Genomic DNA, 22,155 nt, shown 5'->3' on the forward strand with positions numbered 1-22,155 from the left:
TGATCGATGTTCACCTCATTATGAAAACAAAGAGGCCAGGCTTCTTGTTAGAGTACAATAAATGTGTGCAAAAATTGATAGTTGCTAAATAATGCTTTTCCTCTCAGAAGACTGCAAACTTATTAAATGTGCTAGACTACATTACACTGATACATGGTCATAATTACTTATCATTTATACATTAAAAATACATTAAAGACACTGGAAAGAAAGAAGGAAATAATATTATATACACAGGCATCTAATACTGAATTTGTTCAAGTTTTTTACAAATACTAAACCAAAACATAGGTTTGAAAAAATATGAAATCCTTTTATAAAAATGTGTATGATGCATGCCTTTGAATCTGATTTTGAACGCTACTTCCATAACGTCTAAGACCAAAAAGAATAAAGCTGACAGCATATAAAAAAAGGTGAAGTGTGACTCATTCTTTGAGTTTTTCAAATGAATCATCAGCCTTCTACAGACCCATTCAAGTGTCAGGTTTTGTACACGCTGCCTTTCTCTCTCTTATGACTAAAGCTCCCTGATGTCTTCAAGGTCCAACTTTCATCGGCAGTATTTCAATTCAATAGGCAACAACAAAAAAGATGCAAATTAAAAGTGTTTCCATGTCATGGTTTGGTACAGCTAAGCAACTCCCTACTTTTTTACATGTAAATATTAAAACGGTAAAATGGTCACATTGGTGTGTTTGTGTTTGCACTTGTAGAAATGCATTACCAGAGAACTGCTATTCCATCCCTTTTCTAACATACTGTTAGTTTTAGTTTTCAAAAACCCTCTGGTGACTCCATTGATCATTCACCCCCAACCACACCTAAATCTCACACGTTTGAATGGGCATATTAGTAAAAGAACACTCAAGCTGTAGAAATATACTATTGGTCTAAAATACTCAAGCACAAGAGTCAGTCCACAAAACATGTGCAAGAATACATCAGGAGAATTGGAAAACAAAGAGAAAACTATATCAAGAGGTGAATAAGAAATGTGTTGCAATATTGAAGGAGAGAGAAATACGACACAGTGATACGGTGCAAATGAGAGATGGGAAATTGCTTCAGAGACAAAGAGAGATGGCCAACATATTCATTTCCCCTCCCTCCATAACCGTGCATTCATAACCTCATGCTGCCACTCATGATGTAATGCTGAGGCAATTAACCTCCTTCATCTGTCATACACTCGTGTGTGTGTGTGTGTGTGTGTGTGTGTTTCTGATCAAAGTTAAAAAGATAAATCTGTCACCTCAGGGAGATGATGTCATTATTTGCACAGCAGGAAGTGACTGTGGCAAACAGCTGACTTTGCTCACAATGATAGAAAAACAAAAAGACATCCTTTTCTTGCAGCTGCAGCATGACATCATTGCATTTATTCCATTTATCAGCATCATGTTATAAATTATGATTACGTAATTATTAGAATAATATATGGTAATTACTATTACGAACAAAGCACAAACTGGAACAAAAAAGAAAGATAAATCAACACTTCCCATCAGGTAGTAAATTCCTTCTCTTCAGCATCTCAAACTGGTATACAAGTAAATGATTCTGAGAACTTTTTCAAACATATCTTGTTTTCCTTCTTACATACACTCATAGCACTTCCCCATCTTTTATATAGCTCTTTTTACCTGCCACACCTTTTGAGATAGTTCACCCTTCAGTTCAGTGTGGAATTTTTGGATATTGCTTTCATATTGATTTAGTTTAACTGAGATTTCTTTACTTAAATGAAACAATCTTTTTTTCGAGTTATCACACATTTTACTTCTGTTTCTGGGTCTTCCCTCCACACGTTCTGTTTTGTAATCACAACTCTCTGTGCTTTTAGTCATAAAATAAATGCACCCAACTCACAAAATGCACATCCTCTTAGTGGGAGATTTCTTGTTATTATTATAAGAATTATGCTGGTTAATTACGTACATATTTTACTTTCCTTAGAGCAAGTTCACTCTGGGGAGTACCACAGAATAAACAACAACAAAATGTGTTTTTTTTAGATGCCACTTTACACTTCACACGTTACAGTGGAGTAAAAAGGATAATTAGGTTATTTGTCTGCAAAACCCATGAATGTTTCATCAATTTAATTAATCAGATTGTGATGATTTGGAAAGGGTTACGTTAGCATGCATATTCACAGGGTATAGCTAATATATAAACAAGAGATTCATAACAATGGCTTTTCAGATACTATGCTGCATAATTTGCCCAAATGGTTTATATTCAGTTGATTTATTTTGATTTTGCTGAATGAAATTCCTGTTTTTCCCAAGGTAGCTGCCATGGTGTACCTATCAAGAATAAACCATTTATATATATAAATGTTTTCAATTAATACACACATTTATTGTGACAATCGCAATATAATAATAGAATAACTGCAACCTTCTGTTCTCTGGCATTCGACAGACAGAAAGGGGTCACTGTGACCATTGTCAGGCAAATTATCATCGGTTGTACTTAACATATCAAAACTGTAGTGTATAATTTGATTGACTGTTCCCCTTCCTATCTTTGTTTTTTCTTCCCTTTGAGAGTCTTGTCATTTGTTCTTTAGCACACATTGGTGCAGGGTTATCTCGCCTTCCAGCTGGTAATAAAATTGATTCTGTTAAATGCTTTAAACTCTTTTTTAAATACCACAACTTTGGTTTGAAGCGTGTAGATTTGTTAATTTCTTACCAGAAGGTGATTAAAGTATGGAATTTCCACCGTAATGTTACATACAGATATGTTAATTTGAACGCTAATTGAAAAACAGTCGTTTATGCACAACACTGGCCAAAGTAAGTTAACGGCATATTGAAGAGACAGAGTGGGGGGAAACAGTATGAGAAGTCTTTCACAGACACATCCGCTGACTCACAGATGTGTAAATCAAGGTCAGCTAGAATTATAATGCATCACATTGAATGTCAAGGTTATCACAGACTCAGTGCCGCCTTCTTTGCCCTCTTGAGCAGCAGATAAGATGAGACAGAGAGGAGACACTTTGCTAACGTGACAGCTAATTAGCGCCATGAAGCCAGAAGCTAGTCATTTAGAAACTCCTCCTGACCACAAACAGACTTAACACCCCGCATAAACGCACCGAGTCCGAATGGTTGACAGCATCAAGACTGATTTGTCGAGGGGGCTTAGATGCACACGCACACAATACCATACACACACAGAGAAGAACACATTCATACAAACCCACAAAGACAGATAACAGAAGCTGTAATTACACAGTCGCTGTTCAGGCGAGGGTGAACAACACGGCACTTAGGAGAGGACGCCTCATTCCAAACACAGATCCAAGGATAGGATGTTTTACCACCATTACAGCTATAATTACAAGCATAAAGGAGAAGGGTAGATAAGTGCAGATATGACTAGAGGTGGACACTCTCAAATGCACACATATAATTAAGTAGCTACATAGATTAGGACATAGACGCTTTGCGAGACGAAGGTCGACCACAATTATGCGTTGCATTGATCCTCAAGGTTATCCCAATTTTGTGTTTATGTATGTCTAAAACCACTGAAGAAATAAGGGTTTTCCAGATAAATGTGATGATTTGCCTCTTGCCCTCTGTCGTTTTCTTAAAAGGCTCGAACAGATGTGTGTGTGTGTGTGTGTGTGTGTGTGTGTGTGTGTGTGTGTGTGTGTGTGTGTGTGTGTGTGTGTGTGTGTGTGTGTGTGTGTGTGTGTGTGTGTGTGTGTGTGTGTGTGTGTGTGTGTTTGTGTGTGTGTGTGTGTGCGTGCGTGCGTGCGTGTGTGTGTGTGTGTTTTTCATATGTCCTGGTATATCACATAAATACATGTGTGTGTGTGTGTGTGTGTGTGTGTGTGTGTGTGTGTGTGTGTGTGTGTGTGTGTGTGTGTGTGTGTGTGTGTGTGTGTGTGTGTGTGTGTGTGTGTGCGTGTGTGTGCGTGTGTGTGTGTGTGTGTGTCAAAAACAGTGAACAGTAATTGGTAGGAAGGAGAAAACTCACTCCACTTTCTTGGTTGACTGGTCACTGCTTGTTGAATTCAGGTGAGGATTAAGAGCAGCAGAGAGGTGCAGTGGAAAAGTGAATAAGTGATTTCCCGCCTTCCGAACTCCTCAATTCTTTTACATTCTCAATTAATTGCAGTTCATTCAAAGGTCATGTTTTGGAATATTATTTAAATTTTGAATTGCATCACTAATGTGTAGATTAAGGTACAGTTTGTCAATTGAGGGTTGTTAACAAGATGCTCAGAGATCAGTCTTTCGAGGAGCCTGCCAATAGGAACCAGGAGGTCGGTCCTCTCGTCATTTAGGTATATTATATTTTTTAGGTTCATATGCACAAAGTGTGGTTTTCCAACAATCAGAAGGTCTGTGGCTCTATCCCCAGCCCTGTAGTTAACATGTCTAAGTATCCTTGGGCAAGATACTTCAATTGACTCCCGATGGTATAGCCAAGGGTTTGTGAATGTTAGTTTCCCAGAGTTGGTGGTGCCTTAGTTATGCACTCTGTATGAGTATCTGTGAATGGGTCAATGGTGATATATATTTAAAAGCACTGAGGGATTGCAACAACTAGGAAAGATCTAACCCTATAAGTGCAGACCCTTTACCATTCCTCAAGTAAGATGGCACTGTAGATAGATAGAATCGGAGGATGAAACCCTCTTTATTGTCACATACATGCACACAGCAGAGCACACACAGTGAAAATGGTCCTCTGCATTTAACCCATCCTAGTACTAGGAGCAGTGGGCAGCTATTGTGCAGCGCCCGGGAAGCAATGGGGAGGGGGGATTGGAGGTGTCCGGTGCCTTGCTCAAGGGCACCACAGCAGGGCCTAGGAGGTGAACTGGGACCTCTCCAAGTAGCAGTCCACTTCCATGTTTCAGGTCGGTTCGGGGACTTGAACTGGCAACCTACGATTCCCAGTCAAGCCCCTACTGACTGAGCCACTGTGGTCAACTATGAACAATTGGACTGAGCACAAAAAAAGAAAAACTTGAATTTCTTTGGAACATATTCTTCACCTGTTTTAAAAAAATATTTTTTGTATACCTAAAACATCCTGATTTCTCTCCTCTTTTCCTTTTTCCACTTATCCCATCCCACATTTAGTTGACACCCAGGGTTTTCAGGGCCCTGTAGTGGTGGCCCACTTTGCTGGGTTAATAATTCAGTCTATATTTTTCTAATTACACAATGCCTTCATTCTATTTAAGTTAGCCCAGTAAGCAATGACAGTGAGCCACATGCACAATACAAGCAGTCTAAAACCCAAGCAGCCAAATTAAATTGAGTTATCATTAATTGTATAATCCTAAGAAGTTATTTTCCTACTCTGACATGTCAAAATGTCCTCCATGAGAAAGGGCCATTGTACTGGTTTTGACACATGTGTTTGAAAGCAGGCTTGTTAGACTGTTATAAAGAAAGTAAGTCCAGACTGCACTAACTCTCTGTGCTGTTTAGTGTGTTCTATCAAACTGCTCACCAAAACCTACTAAATATTTCAAGGCGTTCTGTCCTGCAGTGGTCTATGCTTTCCTCTGTTTTTCTTTTTTTTTTTGACCGTTTTTCACCGCCTGTCTCCCTGCTGTCCTCCTCAGGTGTTTTGTGGAACCTGTCATCATGTGACGCCCTAAAGATGCCCATTATCCAGGATGCCCTCGCCGTGCTGACCAACGCTGTGATCATCCCCCACTCGGGCTGGGACACCTCCCCCCACACACAGGAGGACCGCAAGTTGCACCTCCACTCCTCCCAGGTCCTCCGCAACGCCACCGGCTGCCTCCGGTCAGTGTCACTATCTCTTTCTCTAATGTCTTTATTTATAACCAAACTTTAGGAAGAGAGAATTGTTTTTTCTTATCATATGGCAAATACATTCAAGGTATAAGGTCAATTTGTAATGCCTTGCCTCGTGCTTGCGACAATGATACTTTTGAAAATTGTGTTGCTTCCAATCTTGCCTCATCTTAAAATAGTAAAAACAAGTGGATAGAATGTGCGAACATATCGTTGTTGTTTTTTTAGTTGATCTACAATCTGATAAAAGTCAACTACTAGGAAACAGCAGGACAAGATCACACGCATAAAAATGTTATACGATATTCTTCACGTTTTTGCAAGACCAAAATATTATAAGCAAGAAATCAGCTCCATCAAAAAAGTTTATGCAATTTGGAATGATTTTTAGTCACCAACAGCTGTATGCAGCATCTGAAAGCCACACCAATGTCTACTCTTGTTATTTTTATATCACCTCTTTTTTTTTCCTCTGAACGTGGTTTCTTGCCAGAGGCGGGTGTTTGGGATTGTGATAAAGGTCGCCTGCCAAGCCATCTTTGTGTTTACTGTGCCACTCACCGGTGTCTGTACCTTGATTTATTTATTTGTTGTCAGGACATATTCAATCTTTTACTGTGATGTTTTATTGTCTACAAGCTGGTATTATTAACCCCATTCAAACAGTGAAATAAGTCTATTTTTAGTCAGTATTACGTGATGTTTTTATAACACATAGAGAACTGATGGACTTAGCTGTAAATATGACTCAGCTCTTGGCTTTAGAGCTAGTGTGGCTTTTTGTTTTCTCTTGAGACATGATGCTAGACATACAGCGCAGTCTGGAAGTAGTAGGACTATGACACATACTGTATTTGTTGTTGTTGTTGTTATGACGCCATACTCCAGCACGTTGGATATTTAAAAAGCAAAACCGTGACTATAAAACGGAAGGTGTTAATGTTATGATTTGATTTAGTTTTTGAAATGTTATTTGGGGAAGTTGAAAAAGGTGAGACTAGAAATGACATGAGTTCAAACAATTGGTGACATGATTGCATGTAGGGGCAGCACAAAAAATGTTATATTTTCTATATGCTTTATAGCATTTCATTTTACCGAAACCATCATAATATTGTTTGGATTCATTGTATCTCAACTGAAACATATAAAGACACAAGTTGTGTAAAGGAACAACTTGTCTTCATTTCAGACCTCCTGTGATCGCCCTCCTGCTAAATGCAATAAAAGTCACATGGGAATATTTCATTAGAGTATGAAACCTTAAACAAGCTTTGTTGGATTGAAAATGGTGTCTGCGGGATGGATATGTCGGAGAAGCTAAAAGTTACGACTGATTGGTTAGTTAATAACAACAACAACAATGTGTCCATTAAAACACTCCAGCTAATTGAAATAAGTTAAACCAAATGGCTTTTCACTCAATCATAAAATAATAATAATAATTAAAAGAGAAACCCACTTTTTAGTAGCTTAATAGTAGATATAGAGTTCCATAAGATATTTATACACATGGAATTTGTATTGGTGAGATGCTTTCCAAACCTTTCAGGACTGCATGATGAAATTTCTGCTCATAGATATTTCAAACAGAGACATGCCGGCTGACGTTTATTTTATGTGCTACTGGTTCCCCTCCATTAAACACTCCAGCAATAAAAGAAAATATATATATTTCAGACATAATAATGACAACCTAGACTGATTTATGTACGTTTTCTTCATGGGTGGTCCATCAATATCATCCATAATGTATCTAATGAACTGCGATCAGTGAAAATAAGCTACACATTTGGTTGCTCGGGTCGCCTGTAATACTGTACATGAGTGAAAAAGCACACATCTGGTTACTGTGTGTATTTTAGGGTCTGGTTGTGTGTGTGTGTGTGTGTGTGTGTGTGTGTGTTGCATGAGATAGCTTTGTGTAGATCAGCTCTCTAAACTCGAAGGGCTAATTCATCTTTCTCACGCCTCGTTAAGAAATGCTGGGAGTCTGATTAAAGATTGAATATTTCATGCCGGGTTTGGTATATCGCCGGCCACCTGCTCTGTCTGTCTTTCACTCATTATCCTCCTTGTTTTCTCATTCCCCCTTTCTTGCTCTGTTACCATCTCATTTTATTACTCCATTTCTTCTCTCTCCATCATATTATCCCTCATTTTTTTCCTTTTCTTCTTCTGTATCGCAGAGTCTCTGCCATGCTGTCTCTCACTTTCACACACACATTTTTTCTTTGCTTACTCACGGCTGATTCCACTGCCCGAGTGTACATATGCTGCTGTGCCAACCATCAGGAAGTACTGATACTTGTACTGCCAGAAAGCTGAATAAGAATCTCTTGCAGATGTAGCACACATATGACAGCTACTAATAAAGGTGTATTACTAACTGTACTCACAAACTAATAAAACAAAACATTAAAAAGAAGTAAATGCATCTCTCTCTCCAAAACCGTAAGTCATTTTTATTCCATTAAGCGACATCAGTATGAATTCTACCTACAAGGATACAACCTGTTTTAGTGAAAGCTCAAATTACATTCAATTCAGGCATTTTTTTCTCCCCATCTCACTAAAATCTGTAAGAAAGCAGCACCTGCTATGTCAACTCTATCTGTCACATAATAAGGCACCTGTTGTCGTATTATGTGACAACTGATTTTTATTTATCAGATCCATCCTCAGTAAAAATGTTTGAGTGATCTGCGTGGGTGAGAGAGCGCAGCAATCCAGTCACTTAGTTTACACCAATTAAATGAAAATGTGTGAAAATGGCATAATAATGGCCTTAATTCGGATTGATTCTTTATTAGTCTTTATTTTGCTTGATTTGTATGTCTTCTTCTTGTTAATACTTACATTTTGTATGAACTCACCATTAGGTTATGTTTTTGGCTAGGTTTGTCTGTCTGACTGTCAGCACGATTAGGGAAAAAACGTTCTGGTTCTTTATGAAACTTTGTGGAAGGTTGTGGCATGGGCCAAGGAAGAACTCATTCGAATTTGGATTTCAATCCTGGTGTAGATAGATACACATATTAACTTTCCCTTAACATTGCGATATTGTGCTGCGATGTCGGAATAATCAGAAAAACGTGTTCTCGGCTAGGAATCGAGATAGAGGATAGTCAACCACCTATCAACGTAACAAGAAATACACATCTTAGTTGCGGTGTCCATATTGGTTAAGATCATGGGCACATCAAAGTTGTTAGAACAACTTCCCAACTTTGATGACGGGAGCATCCAAGGAGCATACAAATGCACCATTGGCCTTAGCAGCAATCTATGCTCTCACTAAAAGAAGGGAAAAGTGCCATTTCCCTTCTAAAGGTTAAAGTTCAACACACGCAGAACAAACAAGATGTAGGCTCTGTCTGAATCTTTACTCGAGCACATAGCATTTCCAGGAACTAGCGCCTCAAGGCTAAGATTTCTGCTCCGATATGTTCACAGTGTAGCTAGTCGGCCTTGTCCACTGAAGTGAGGTAAGAGGTTATTGAATGGTGAGCAACCCCGGGTCAGCCACATTTAAAGATGGAGGGTCCTGATGCATGCATAATCACTGCCAGGCCATTCAGAGCTGGCGTAATATAATAAATGCTTCAGTGAATAAGCGAGGGGGAGTATGCTATGGTAACAAGTACATGAATAAGAACTGCTCACATTATTATCCTTGACATAATGCACTTGAATGAACACAGAGGGCCAAATGTAGTTTAGTTCTCAATGGTTCAAATTAATATGAATTATTTAATAAAGCAATATTTGGTCATGAAGGTGTCACATTCAATCGCTGTATATGTAATGCACCGTGTGTCTTTATAACATATATTTTTGGGGGCTACAATCGTGTGTTTTTTTTAAGGACCTGGGAAAACTAGTGTGGCTAATGGAGTTTTAAAAGTTGGTGCCATTTCTCACTGACACTGAGGGGCATACACATCTCCTCGATAGCTTTAACAGTCTGACATTTAAAGGGCATTACACTCTTATAGAATCTCTCTCCTTCATCCCACACAGGCATATGTATGCAGAAACTCATACACAGATGCTTCACCATGCAAAGATTAAACCTGTGTGAAATTACTTGAATATTCAAGTTGTGGGTGTTACTTTGCAGGATATTCTGAAGATTCACTTCATAGTCAGACTTCAGTTGTTCATTGATAAGGTGTGTGTTTGCTTTACAGGAATGTGAGTTCTGCAGGCGAGGAGGCCCGGAGAAGGATGAGGGAGTGTGAGGGCCTAACAGACGCTCTGCTTTACGTCATCCAGACTGCTCTTGGGAGCAGTGAGATTGACAGCAAGGTACCCCTCTCCCTCACACGCATACAACCAACCAACTAAATCAGACGTGAATAAAAAATGGAGGCATGGTAGAAAATGATGTTGCTGAAATGTGTATGCATGTGTACACACTGTCCAAGGATTCAGATACAAGTATGCTTTGTAAACATGTGTTTCCTGCTGATTACTGTACAGATTGTCAATTATTTACATGAACTAACACAAGTTATATGCAAATGTGTTTAATCTGTATATGCAGACCATAGCCATACACTGTATATGCATATTCATTCTAACATGTTTGTCTCCCTGGGTTATTTATGAATATATAAATATATGGGTTGTATGTTAGTGTCCCAAGCTAGCAGGCCACAACATACACACTGTAAAAAATGTCTGTCTGCTGTGACAGATATGAGTCTGTTGATTAATAGAAATCCCCAAGACTTGCATCAAGAACCTATTGGTTATCAATTAATGATATGTTGAAACCACAAGCCATAATCATCCAATTTCTTTTTCTTTTTTTTTGAAGGGGGGGATATATTCTTAAAGCAAAGAAGCCAATACACAACTATCCAGTATAGAGTACCCACACTTAGAGGGTTTCTGATTTTTTTCAGTGCACCATATATTACCCAACCCAGATGGTCAGTGACACAGAAACATCACTGTGAGTGTGTGTGTGTGTGTTTGTGTGTGTGTGTGATTTTTCATGTGAGCCTTTGAGCAACCATGTGTATCTGTATATATGTATGGCCTTGCATACGTGCCACATACAGCGGTGTGTGTGTGTGTGTGTGTGTGTGTGTGTGTGTGTGTGTGTGTGTGTGGTGTGTGTGTGTGTGTGTGTGTGTGTGTGTGTGTGTGTGTGTGTGTGTGTGTGTGTGTGTGTGTGTGTGTGTGTGTGTGTGTGTGTGTGATGGCTCACAAGGAGATATGAAGTTTTTAATCCTTAGAAATCCTTCACAAGATCAAAGTCTGTGACTGTTGACTGCACAGCCACTCACAACAATGGGATTAGTGTGTGTGTGTGTGTGTGTGTGTGTGTGTGTGTGTGTGTGTGTGTGTGTGTGTGTGTGTGTGTGTGTGTGTGTGTGTGTGTGTGTGTCTACATTATCCACACAGCATGTGTCTGTGTTGCATGTCTATTTTACACAGCTAGCACTGCACATTATGTTCATATAAGAGTGTGTGCCTGTGTAAATATGACTCTACAGTCTTGGTTTCGCCTGATTGCCATCTGTCTTCCTTCATGTCTGTCTCTTCTTCTCTCTCCACACTCCCTCCACCAACAGACCGTGGAGAACTGTGTGTGCATCCTGAGGAACTTGTCGTATCGTCTTGCTGCAGAGACCTCCCACAGCCAGCAGGGGGGGTCGGAGGAGCTTGACGGTCTGCTATGTGACACTGGTGGAAAGGACGCAGAGAGCTCTGGATGCTGGGGCAAGAAAAAGAAGAAAAAGAAGGGACATGACCAGGTGGGGAAAATGGAAATTCTGAGTACTTTATTTCTGGAAAACTGCTTATTAGCTTTGCTTCATATCATGTAGCATGGTGAGTTGCCCCAGGTTGCGTTTTGGGGGGGCAGGGTGCAAATCCATGCAGTTAATAATATAATAGATTATGGGGGTAAATACTAATATTGATATGTTTTTATTTATTATTATTATTATTATTATTATTATTATTCATAGTGTTTTAATGCCTATTACAAGTCTAAAAAGTCCTTTAATGAGTATCCAGGCAAACTAATGGACTGTGTCGGGTCTTAGTTAAATGATGTTGCACTCTACTTACTTGTGCATAGCATAGCCCGGTTTCTCTGAAATATGTAGGGTCATTCAAGTGTTATCTTTGGAGACACACACACACACACACACACACACACACACACACACACACACACACACACACACACACACACACACACACACACATACTCAGTTTGTATTGAACACTTCAGTTATTCTCGACCAAAAACCAATCATTTTGTAATTTTAGTCCAATTGTATTCACATAAGATTATCATTATTTGATGAAAAATACAAGTTAAAGAGTAAATGAATGAGAGTATGTGGAGGGAACAATAATAAAGAGAGATTATTATTATTATTATAAATGTTTTTATAGTTTAAACTACATTTTAGTCTCATATTTTGCCTTCAGTGACAGCATCACAGTTGGTGTTTAATGAAGTCTCTTCATTCCCTCATTATTTACATTAAAGAACCATAGCGAAAACTCCTAACTGGAGTGAAATTAACTATGCTTTTGTGGCTAAATAAACGTGATATAAAGTTATTGCCGCTCTTATGGGATGTAACGGTATGTATTTTATAAGTCTTTGTAGTTCTTGGCTCTCTACTGTCCTGCTGCTTCCCTTCACTTTCCCTCTTACATCATGGTAATATATTCTCTTATGGAATTTTAATGCCCACATAAAAATCTACATTTACATACGGAGTACATAATGCATGAGGAATTTTCTCTTGTTTATTTAAAGCCGTGACTTAATTGCTTGGTATTCCCTGTCAGGTGTCAACACCGGGATAATTAAAGTTAAACAAAAAGACGAAACAACAGCTGTAAAGAGAGATGTTGTCATCTTGTGTGTATTTTATAAGACAATAACCCTACCGTTATACGTTTCACTATTCAGTATCTCCTTTTGTGATGCAGCTCGATGCTGTTTCTGGTTCAGTAACATTTGCTCAGTTCACCCTTGGCTCACACTATCTTGCGTACAGATGAATATTTATGAATGCACCACAGATTTCTTTGATATTCATGATGTTTGAGTTTGTTTTTCCACGTGATCTTCCCCTACCACCTGAATTATTTACGGTCACGAATATAATGTGACTCATATTAACAGAAGAGTTTGATGATGTGATACTAATAGGCATCTTATAGTCTTAACATTTTGTATTGTCGTAAGTTGTGGTGGAATATAACTAAGTACATTTTCACAAGCTTAAAGACATATTTAAAATATGTGTATTATTCTTGAATATCTTCCACAATTACTTATAATTCAACATATAAATCCATCTATAAACGAAGTATAATTAAGAATAATTATTTAGTTTTTTTAGTTGTTGAATGAAGTCCACCTTTGCAAACATTAAATTATTGAACACAGGATTTTAATTTGTAAGAGTATGTTTACACGTTAGTAGAGACTGTTTCCTCCCCCTGTATTTATGCAATATCAACACATGCTCTAAGGTTTTCCAACAGCCAGATTGGGAAATTAGCTATTTTAGCTTACATGCATCGACTACCAATATTTAGTATAAAAAAACTAGTATTTATTTTTTTACTTGTTCGCTCTGGATTTCCTTGGGCTGTCCATCTGCTGCCAGCAGGAAGAGTTTAATCCTCCAGTTAGATAAAAAATATTGCTCTTTCAGATGTGTAGTTGGCAGAAACCAAACTGCTGCCTTGGAGCAGGCTCGAACCCTCTTGTCATGCTAATAAGCAATCAACATCACATTCTGGTTGAGTGGAAGACATCTTTTTAAAACTTCTACTGAAGCTGCTGGGATTGAAAAACCAACACTTCCGGTGGATCAGAGTGGGTGAATTGCTCATTAGCCCTGCATGTTTTTCCCTCTGCTTTCATTTCGAGAAAATACAGAAAAAGGAGATTTTTTATTTACTTAATATGTTAGACCTTCAACTACCATTTACCGAGTGAACCCTCGACACATTTGTTCACATCAAGGCAGAACCAGGGAGAACTTGTAACCAACCAGGGATCAGATTCCAACCAGGGATCAGATTGTAAAGGGACAAATCATAACCTCTCCATAATGATAATAACCCCCCCCCAATCCTTTCCCTCTATCTGTCTGTCTCCACTCCAGTGCAGCTGTGGGTGATTACCATGAAGTAGCGATCGGGGAGCTTGTTGGAGAGGGCGAAACTCTATCAACTGTAGAGTAATTACAGGAGAGATGAGGGGTGAGGAGAGGAGGAGAGGATACGACGGTAGGGAGGGGAGAGTAAAGGAAGCTAGGGTTAACAGGGGGGCTAGGCGATACAAAAGGAGGAGAGAGGAGAGAGGGGGGAAGAGGAAGTAGTAGAATAATAAGGTCAAAGACAGAAAAGGAAGTGAAGGCAGACAGCAGTGCAGTCTGTTGGCAGTGAGCCTTATCAGATGTCGTGTGGGATTACGTCATTGCAGATGGAAGGAGGAAGATTTTATTTTCTACAAATAAAATGTGTCGACTGATGTTACAATATGACAGTAGGAAACATACAGGACATCGTATTTTTCACTATAGTACATCTACAATTCCGATTCACGTAAATAATAAATAACAACAGTCGGTATAACCCATGGTGGAACTACCTCACTCAAGTAGGAGTTGACTTTGCTTTACTTATTTTCTGCAAATGTATAATTATAAAAAATCTGTGAAAGATATTGTTCCCTCTTTTCTGAAATATATTTAGTAAAAAAGAAAGAAATAACAGATTTTTTATGCCCTCCTTGTCAAGCTAACTGTGTGTTGGTTTTGAAGGGTTTTTTTTAACAGAAGAGTTCCTTTTTGTTTTGAGGAAAAAGCACTTGGTTCTTATGGGACAGTTTATGATTATCTGATGGCTATGGATTTAATACCCTAGTATATAAAGGAGTTCAAATAAGCAGGAACTTAGAGGTGCCCTATGATGCTCATTGTTAGGATTCATATTTGTATTTAGGGCCTACTGTGACATGTTTCCATGCTTGAATGTTCAAAAGGTCTTTATTTTTCTCATACTGCCTGTGCTGCAGCACCTCTTTTCACCCTCTGTCTAAAACCAGTCTGATCTGATTGGTTAACTGTTCAGCTCTGTTGTGATTGGTTAACTGCTTAGATACCCTGCTTAGCCTATCAAGTACAATGTGTTGGAGCACTATAGTATCGTGAGTGTAACATAGTTACCTCACTATGTTATGGAAGTAAACAAAGGAGTCCAGTTGTGGCATTTCAGGCAGGGATTTCAGCCTTTACAGACCATTTACATGCACAGAAACTGAAAGTGAAAACCCGAAAAAAGCAGCAGTAATATCATTCCCAAAACATATTATATATTTGTTAAACACTGTCAGACACTGTTTGTTTTACTGCACAATTAATAATTTAAGTGCATTTTGCTGATGAAGCTCACACACACTAAGTTTTTGCTGCAAATTATTTTGTCCTTGCACCTTTCATTAACACCTCAGGCAGTTATTTGTTTTATGTGCTGTGGAAAACAGAGGAAATTTCAATAACAGATTTCAATAAGAGAGGAGAAAGAAAAACACATTGCCATTAGATGAAAGCCACAAGATTCATATCATTGTTTATAATTAGCAAATCTTCCCTCTCCCGTTCTCATCCCCTGTTCTTGCCAGAGGGTCCATGCTGGCACCCAACCACTGTCAAACCCTGCGCCTCACAGAGAATTCAAAGTGCTTTTTTCCGTTTTCTATTCTGAATTCTCGTCTTCCTATAGTGGGATGGCGTCGGCCCATTCCCAGACTTGGCGGAGCCCCCGAAAGGCATCCAGATGTTATGGCACCCCACCATCGTGAAGCCCTACCTCACGCTGCTGTCTGAGTGCTCAAACCCAGACACCCTGGAGGGAGCAGCTGGGGCTCTGCAGAACCTGGCTGCTGGCAGCTGGAAGGTAGGGACTGTGCCTTCACCACTGTGATCCTAAAGGGCATCTGCAGAAGTCTAGTGACATTCCATGGGTGCCAAAGTGTTCTGAATAATTAGAAATCTCTTCAACTGCCCACATATTCTAGCCATTTTGTGCTTTGGGATAGTCAGCCTTATTTACTGGACTCTAAAAAACTCCTCATGCATGAGTACCAACCATTTGGTACACCACCCTCTGTAATCAACACATTTATGACCTTAAAACGTAATATCCAGATGATGTGTTTGATTACTACTAAATTTCAAATGTTGTTTTCTTGCCTCAATGGTTGAAGTATTTATAACTACCTTATAAACAACATTTTAAATCAAATCAAAGGACACTTGAAATAAACCTCTCTCCATCTACCTCCAACCCTTCCTTCCCTCTGTCCTACCCAGTGGTCGGTGTATATCCGGGCTGCGGTGCGTAAGGAGAAGGGCCTCCCTATCCTGGTGGAGTTACTGAGGATAGACAACGACCGGGTGGTGTGTGCCGTGGCCACTGCGCTGAGAAACATGGCTCTGGATGTCAGGAACAAGGAGCTCATCGGTGAGTTGCCCATTTACAGCATAGAAAGAGTGAAGTAACACACGTGACACGGAAAGTAGTAGTCATTGGGTAAATGCAAAACTTCCAAAGCAAGCCATCTTTATTCAAGAGTTGAGTGCCTTAATTGAATATACTGGCAGTGAAAACAAGTGCAGTTATCTTGACCCACTTACAGAACTAGTCACTTATTTAAATAATGCATATGTGGTTGTTTATGTAAGTAGACATGTTTGAGTGTCTGTTATATTTTAAGACGCTGTTAAATGTCAATGTTGTAGAGGGTTATTGCTGTTAGGAATGTTTGACTGATCTCATATTTAATAATAAAGACACATTTTATTGTATTTCTCTGGAGTTGTTCCCATATTACCTTTATTCTAGACGGTGGTAGTTTTCTTTTGACTGATTGTTTGAAGCTTAATTTTCCTATGGAGACCAACTGATGTCTGTAATGAACTCTTGTCTTTCTGCTGGTCCCCATAGCAACAACTGCCTCCTTCTTCTTGCTCTGTCTGATGCTTGAGGCTCTGAGCTGAGCTTGTCTGTGTGTGTGGTGTAGTTTGTGACCGCTATTCATGTGTACTGTGTATGCAGGTTGTAATGACACAAGGCATGCATGTATATTTTGATGGGACACATGTTCCTGCCCTCATTCATTTTGTTGACATGATGAAATTACCGAGCTACTTAACATATTGTGTAGTTGCATCCTCAGAGCTTTCATCAGTTTATCAATAGGGCCACCAAAAATGTGTCCGCTGTGAGCCAACAGTTTATTTATTGCTGCAATGTCACAAATAATATATCGCACCAGAACCCACTTTATATGAATATGTTATTTTTCAAATTGTTTGTTTTTTAATCGTTAAAATTGTGTGTTTAGGACGAATGGTCTTGTTTTAGCTTTGTAGATTACTCTAGAGGTTCTTAATTGTTTTTCAGTAAAGGACTCCTAACAAGATAGAGAACATAGCGGGACCACCTCATGTTTGTCACTTGGACATTTTTTATATTGCCCATACATTCCTTAGAATTATTCTCTAGTCCCAGCACTAATTTGGAATGTATTTCAAAATTAAGTAACTAAGTTTAAAACGTAACTCAGTACTATTTAAGATTAAAAAAGTTAAAATATTATCTGAGAAATAAGAAAAAATATAAAAAATAATCTGATTTTATATCATGATAATTTGAAATAATGAATCTGAAAAGGTTTTACCGACCCCTTTGCAGAATGCTACAAACCACACTGTGAAACATCTTTGGTGTACTGTGTTAAGGTACTAATAAGTCCTGTCTTTTGTTCAGAAATGTCCCTTTTGCATTGCACACTATATATATTACTTTCTTGCAACCTGTGCTACAAAACTTCTCTTCAGCAGGGCGCACGTGCAACAGATAAAGAAATACGTAGTATAAGTTACAGATATATATTCTGTACATCATCATATTTGATTTGAGTTTTTGTTTTATAGGCCTACAAATTAAAATAATCTGCAGTATATATGCTACAGACACCAGCAGGATTTCTAGACATACGTATACTGTGGATGTGAACTGTCAGTTGGTCATGATGTGCCCCCACCCCCACCACCCATGGGGATCAACCAATCAGAGTGAGGGGCAGAGGTCAGAGTGGACAAGATTGGCTGACAGCACTACTGAGATGTCATGGGAAATGTAGTCATTCGGTGTTAGATCATGTGGTCAAGTCGTATGGTCTGACAGCCCCACAGTCAGGCAGCATTTCCTTAGTCTTAGCTGGATAAACTACCATAGTTCTTTAAGGTAAAAATGAAAGCAGAGAGCTGACAATGTTGATTTAGCGAGGGAGGATTGCCTAACTTTCTGGTGGGGAACAGAGAAATGTCCATTAACTTTCTATTCTTGCTATCTGTTATATTCTGTAATACAATGTATTGTCAAACACACTACAATATTGGTCAAAGATTGCATCACAAATGCTCAAAAATGTGTATTTTCATCCCCATTTCCACCCTGTCGACTCCTCTTCAGCTCCAAATCCTTCAATCAAAATGATTCTACCTCAACCCCACTCACCCTTTCACTCTTACCCATCGTGCCCACAGGTAAATATGCCATGAGGGACCTGGTGCACCGTTTGCCCGGAGGCAGCAACAACAACAACACTAGCGGCAGTGGAGGTGGAGGTGGAGGAAGCAGCAACAGCAGTGTCCTGGCAGGGAAGACCATGTCCGATGACACCATAACCGCTATCTGCTGCGCACTGCACGAGGTTATCACCAAAAACATGGAGAATACCAAGGCCCTGAGGGACGCTGGCGGCATAGAGAAGCTTATCGCCGTCGCCAGGAGCAAAGGAGACAAGTAAGCCGAATGGAAAGAAGATGTCAGGTGGAATGGGACACATATAAAGAAAGAAAAAGGGAGTAGCCTAAAGAAGTACAAGAAATACCATCATGGGGCAATATTCTTAAAGTTTGATAGAAGATGCAACAGCATTAAAAATAGTTTAAATCTGATATTAGAAACAACACAAAGGGAATTACTCCATCGCCAAAAGCCCCCAAAATACATAAATGTAAAGAAAATAATGTATGTAAATAAAATGAATATCAGCCCACTGGACTATCAGAGTAACAGAAGAGGTTTTGAAGGTAGCGTGACTGTGGTAGAAAGAGATATCATGCAGCAAAGAAAGAGGTGAGGTAGGAGGTGGTTGACAGTAAAGGTTAAGAGAGGATGTGTACTTGTTTTAGAGCTATGAGTCAACAAAACACTCAGCAGAAAATAAGGTCCAAAAGAAAGATGGCTAGTATCTATCTGCTTACCTTCATACCCACATACCTGCCTTTATTTATTAAACATGCTGATTTAAAGCTAGCTTTAAGCTACTGACATCTAGCCTTTCAAGCTAGTTAGTTTTAGCAGCAGTTTAGTAAGGGTGTTTTCTCTGGCATTGTAGGATATATTAACGCCTCATTTTGGATACTTACTAATGTGCTGTGACATTTTTAATCTACAGATAACTATCAAAAAATTATTAGTTATATCTTGCTTTCTCACCAGCTATCTTCATTTGATAGCTTCTTTGCTATTTGCTATAGCTTCCTTGTGTAGTTTGCACATTTTTAAATCTGCTTTGACAGAAATTGACACACATTTCTATGGCACGCTCTATGAAGTAAAACATATACATTTTTGTAATTGGTTGAGGTTGAGGAATGAATTTTGACTAAGTATGACGTGTGTTGCCATTGTGATGCAGTATAGTGGGCGGCAAATTTATTTGCACTCTGTGAATAATCATAGGATAAAACCAATTTCTGTTAATATTCGAAGAATCAAACCCAAAAATAAAATAATAACATTTCCCAAAATGACTTGAAGAAATAAATTCAATTTGTTAGGCGCTGATAAGGCCATATGAGCCAATTAAACCCACAGCCATTAGTCAGCTGAGTGAAACCCTGGAGGACACAAAATGAAATATTGGCCAATCATTCAATCAAGCAATGCAACTTGGCCTCAGTACAATTTATGTGCCATATTTTAGGAGATGAAAAATGCATTTTCATTTTGCACCTTTATACCTTTCTTATTAAGTGCATAGCAGTGAGATATGCTTTACTGGTTTAGTATCCCTGCTTTATGTTTTTGTTATTCTGCATGGTAATGTTTTTATAGCTCCTGGTAGCACAAAACAAAATGAAAGACAGTCAAGCTTTATACTGTATGTGTTTTTTCCTCTGCTGAATTCCCAGACATAGTCCTAAAGTGGTAAAAGCAGCATCCCAAGTCCTGAACAGCATGTGGCAATACAGAGACCTCCGCAGCCTCTACAAAAAGGTAAAGTTTGAGCGTGCTGTGGCTGTATTTAGACTGAAAACAGAGTTATGATGATACAATTGAAAGTTGTGAAGATGCATTATTTATTTTAATTGGCCTCATATCTTTCTTATCCTCTTGCAACCTCTCCTTCCCTCTTCAGGATGGCTATGCCCAGTATCATTTTGTCGGCTCTTCTTCCACGATAGAGAGAGACAGACAGCGACCTTATTCTTCCTCTCGTACTCCGTCCATCTCTCCTGTACGGACTTCACCAAACAATCGATCAGGTGAGTCCACCCACTCTTCACTCTCTTGTCTTCCCTTTTGTCCTCTATCAATCTTTCCAACAGTCAAGTTAAATAAACTCCTTCAAACTGGCTTAAATCTGCATTCACCTTCACACTACGACGGGCATTGACCAATTATTCTGCTGTCAAATAAAATCCTTGTGCGGTATCTCCTAAAAAAACGTTCTGCCCTTGAGTTGTCAAAATTAGGGTTTGACTAATACGAGCTTTCCTGGCTTCTGTATTGTTGGACTCATGACAACATCTTCTGATCTTAAAAAATTGGAATATAAAATGTAATAAGTGTTTACCCCATGATCTTAATTCTGTGCTTGATCTAAAAGGTTCTAAAACAGACTGTGGGACAATAACAATGTCCAGTAAACTACAATCAATAATCCATTCTACATGCATGCTCATGTGTGAAATATAATTCAAACGTGATACCACACTTTCCATTGGACCACACTTCATCTGAACTATTACACCGTCAACTGATAGTGGTACTTAGTTAATACTTTCATTGGAAGCCTACTTCAAAAAAATGTATTGTTTCTAAGTTCAGAATTATGCCATTATCACCAACTTGTCAACACATGCACGGCATTAAGAAAACATTAACAGTGTTTATCTTGTTTTGAAAAGTGTTTTCGGCCTGTTTGCATCTGTCGGCCTGCGTAGATTAGACAAACATACAAAAATACGCTTTTGAAATGGTTACGTTCATACAGCAGTCGTTTACCGCAGCAGCATCAAAGGTGATTGGCCATCTAGTTGCGGATATTACAATAGACTGGTGATATTAGCAGAGGATATGGATCAATGGTAAAAGAAAAGAGGCATCCACACAAAACAGGCCAGCAGGCTCCATCATAGCCAGCAGCTTCTTTGTGAAAGGCTGTTGATAATGATTTGAGTATCATAGGGAATGCTACTGAAACATATGGTGCTGAATCATAGCCAGGTTTCCTCCAACATGGCTAACCAGATCTTACTAATTGTATTTCACACTGTACCCCCTGTCAGTCGACATCTATTATTCTCTTTTTTCTTCTGGCTATACTTTTTCAATTTGTGGATTTTTAGCTAAATTGTGCCAAGACAGAGATTCATAGGTCAGTAGGAGATGGAAATATGTACTTGTTGTAAATACTGGTGGAGAAAGAGTGGCCTGCAGTCACACAGACTGAAAAAAACAAAACAACCAAGAGAAGCACGAGTAAATCAGATTCAAGGAGGAGGGATGACTCAATATTTACCTCTTAGAAAATCACACCCCGGTCAAGAAGCCAGACTTGTGAAGACTGCTTCGGTAACCACAGAGTCGCAACACTAGCCGCAACCAGGGCCCCCGTTTATGACTCATATCAGGGTGATGGTTAGAGGAATACACAAAGAGTGCTGTGCCTTTGTGGAGGTAAATACAAAACCCTGAGATGCTTTGTAGAGTACAAATCACTCTGGCATTCCTGCTGTGGAGAGACTGTGGCCTCAAGTGTGTTGATAATGTGTTCATGATGGATTGAAGGTTAAAGATATCCCCCGTGTGTTTGTGTGTGGTGTTTTGTGTAGCGAGCGCCCCTACTTCCCCAAGAGAGATGATGGCATTGAAGGAGAGGAAGGCAGACTACGAGTCGACTGGCAATGCTAGTTACCATGGCAACAAGGGCGAGCACACATCCCGGAAAGACGCCATGATGGGTAGGAACGCCATAATGCATGTC

At 39.2% G+C, this 22,155-nt stretch overlaps 1 protein-coding gene across 1 annotated transcript in view; it reads left to right on the forward strand.

The window, feature by feature from the left end:
• The window catches only part of ctnnd2b (catenin (cadherin-associated protein), delta 2b), a 136,533-nt gene that overhangs the window by 111,268 nt on the left and 3,110 nt on the right, over positions 1 to 22,155 (forward strand). Inside the window, 9 exon segments of the mRNA XM_063886804.1 lie at positions 5,609 to 5,795; positions 10,001 to 10,118; positions 11,396 to 11,578; positions 15,591 to 15,764; positions 16,181 to 16,331; positions 18,422 to 18,680; positions 20,069 to 20,162; positions 20,305 to 20,431; positions 22,004 to 22,132. Coding sequence (XP_063742874.1) covers positions 5,609 to 5,795; positions 10,001 to 10,118; positions 11,396 to 11,578; positions 15,591 to 15,764; positions 16,181 to 16,331; positions 18,422 to 18,680; positions 20,069 to 20,162; positions 20,305 to 20,431; positions 22,004 to 22,132 — 1,422 coding nt within the window.

Source organism: Eleginops maclovinus, chromosome 6 (assembly GCF_036324505.1).
Source record: "Eleginops maclovinus isolate JMC-PN-2008 ecotype Puerto Natales chromosome 6, JC_Emac_rtc_rv5, whole genome shotgun sequence".
Classification (NCBI taxonomy): Eukaryota; Metazoa; Chordata; class Actinopteri; order Perciformes; family Eleginopidae; genus Eleginops; species Eleginops maclovinus.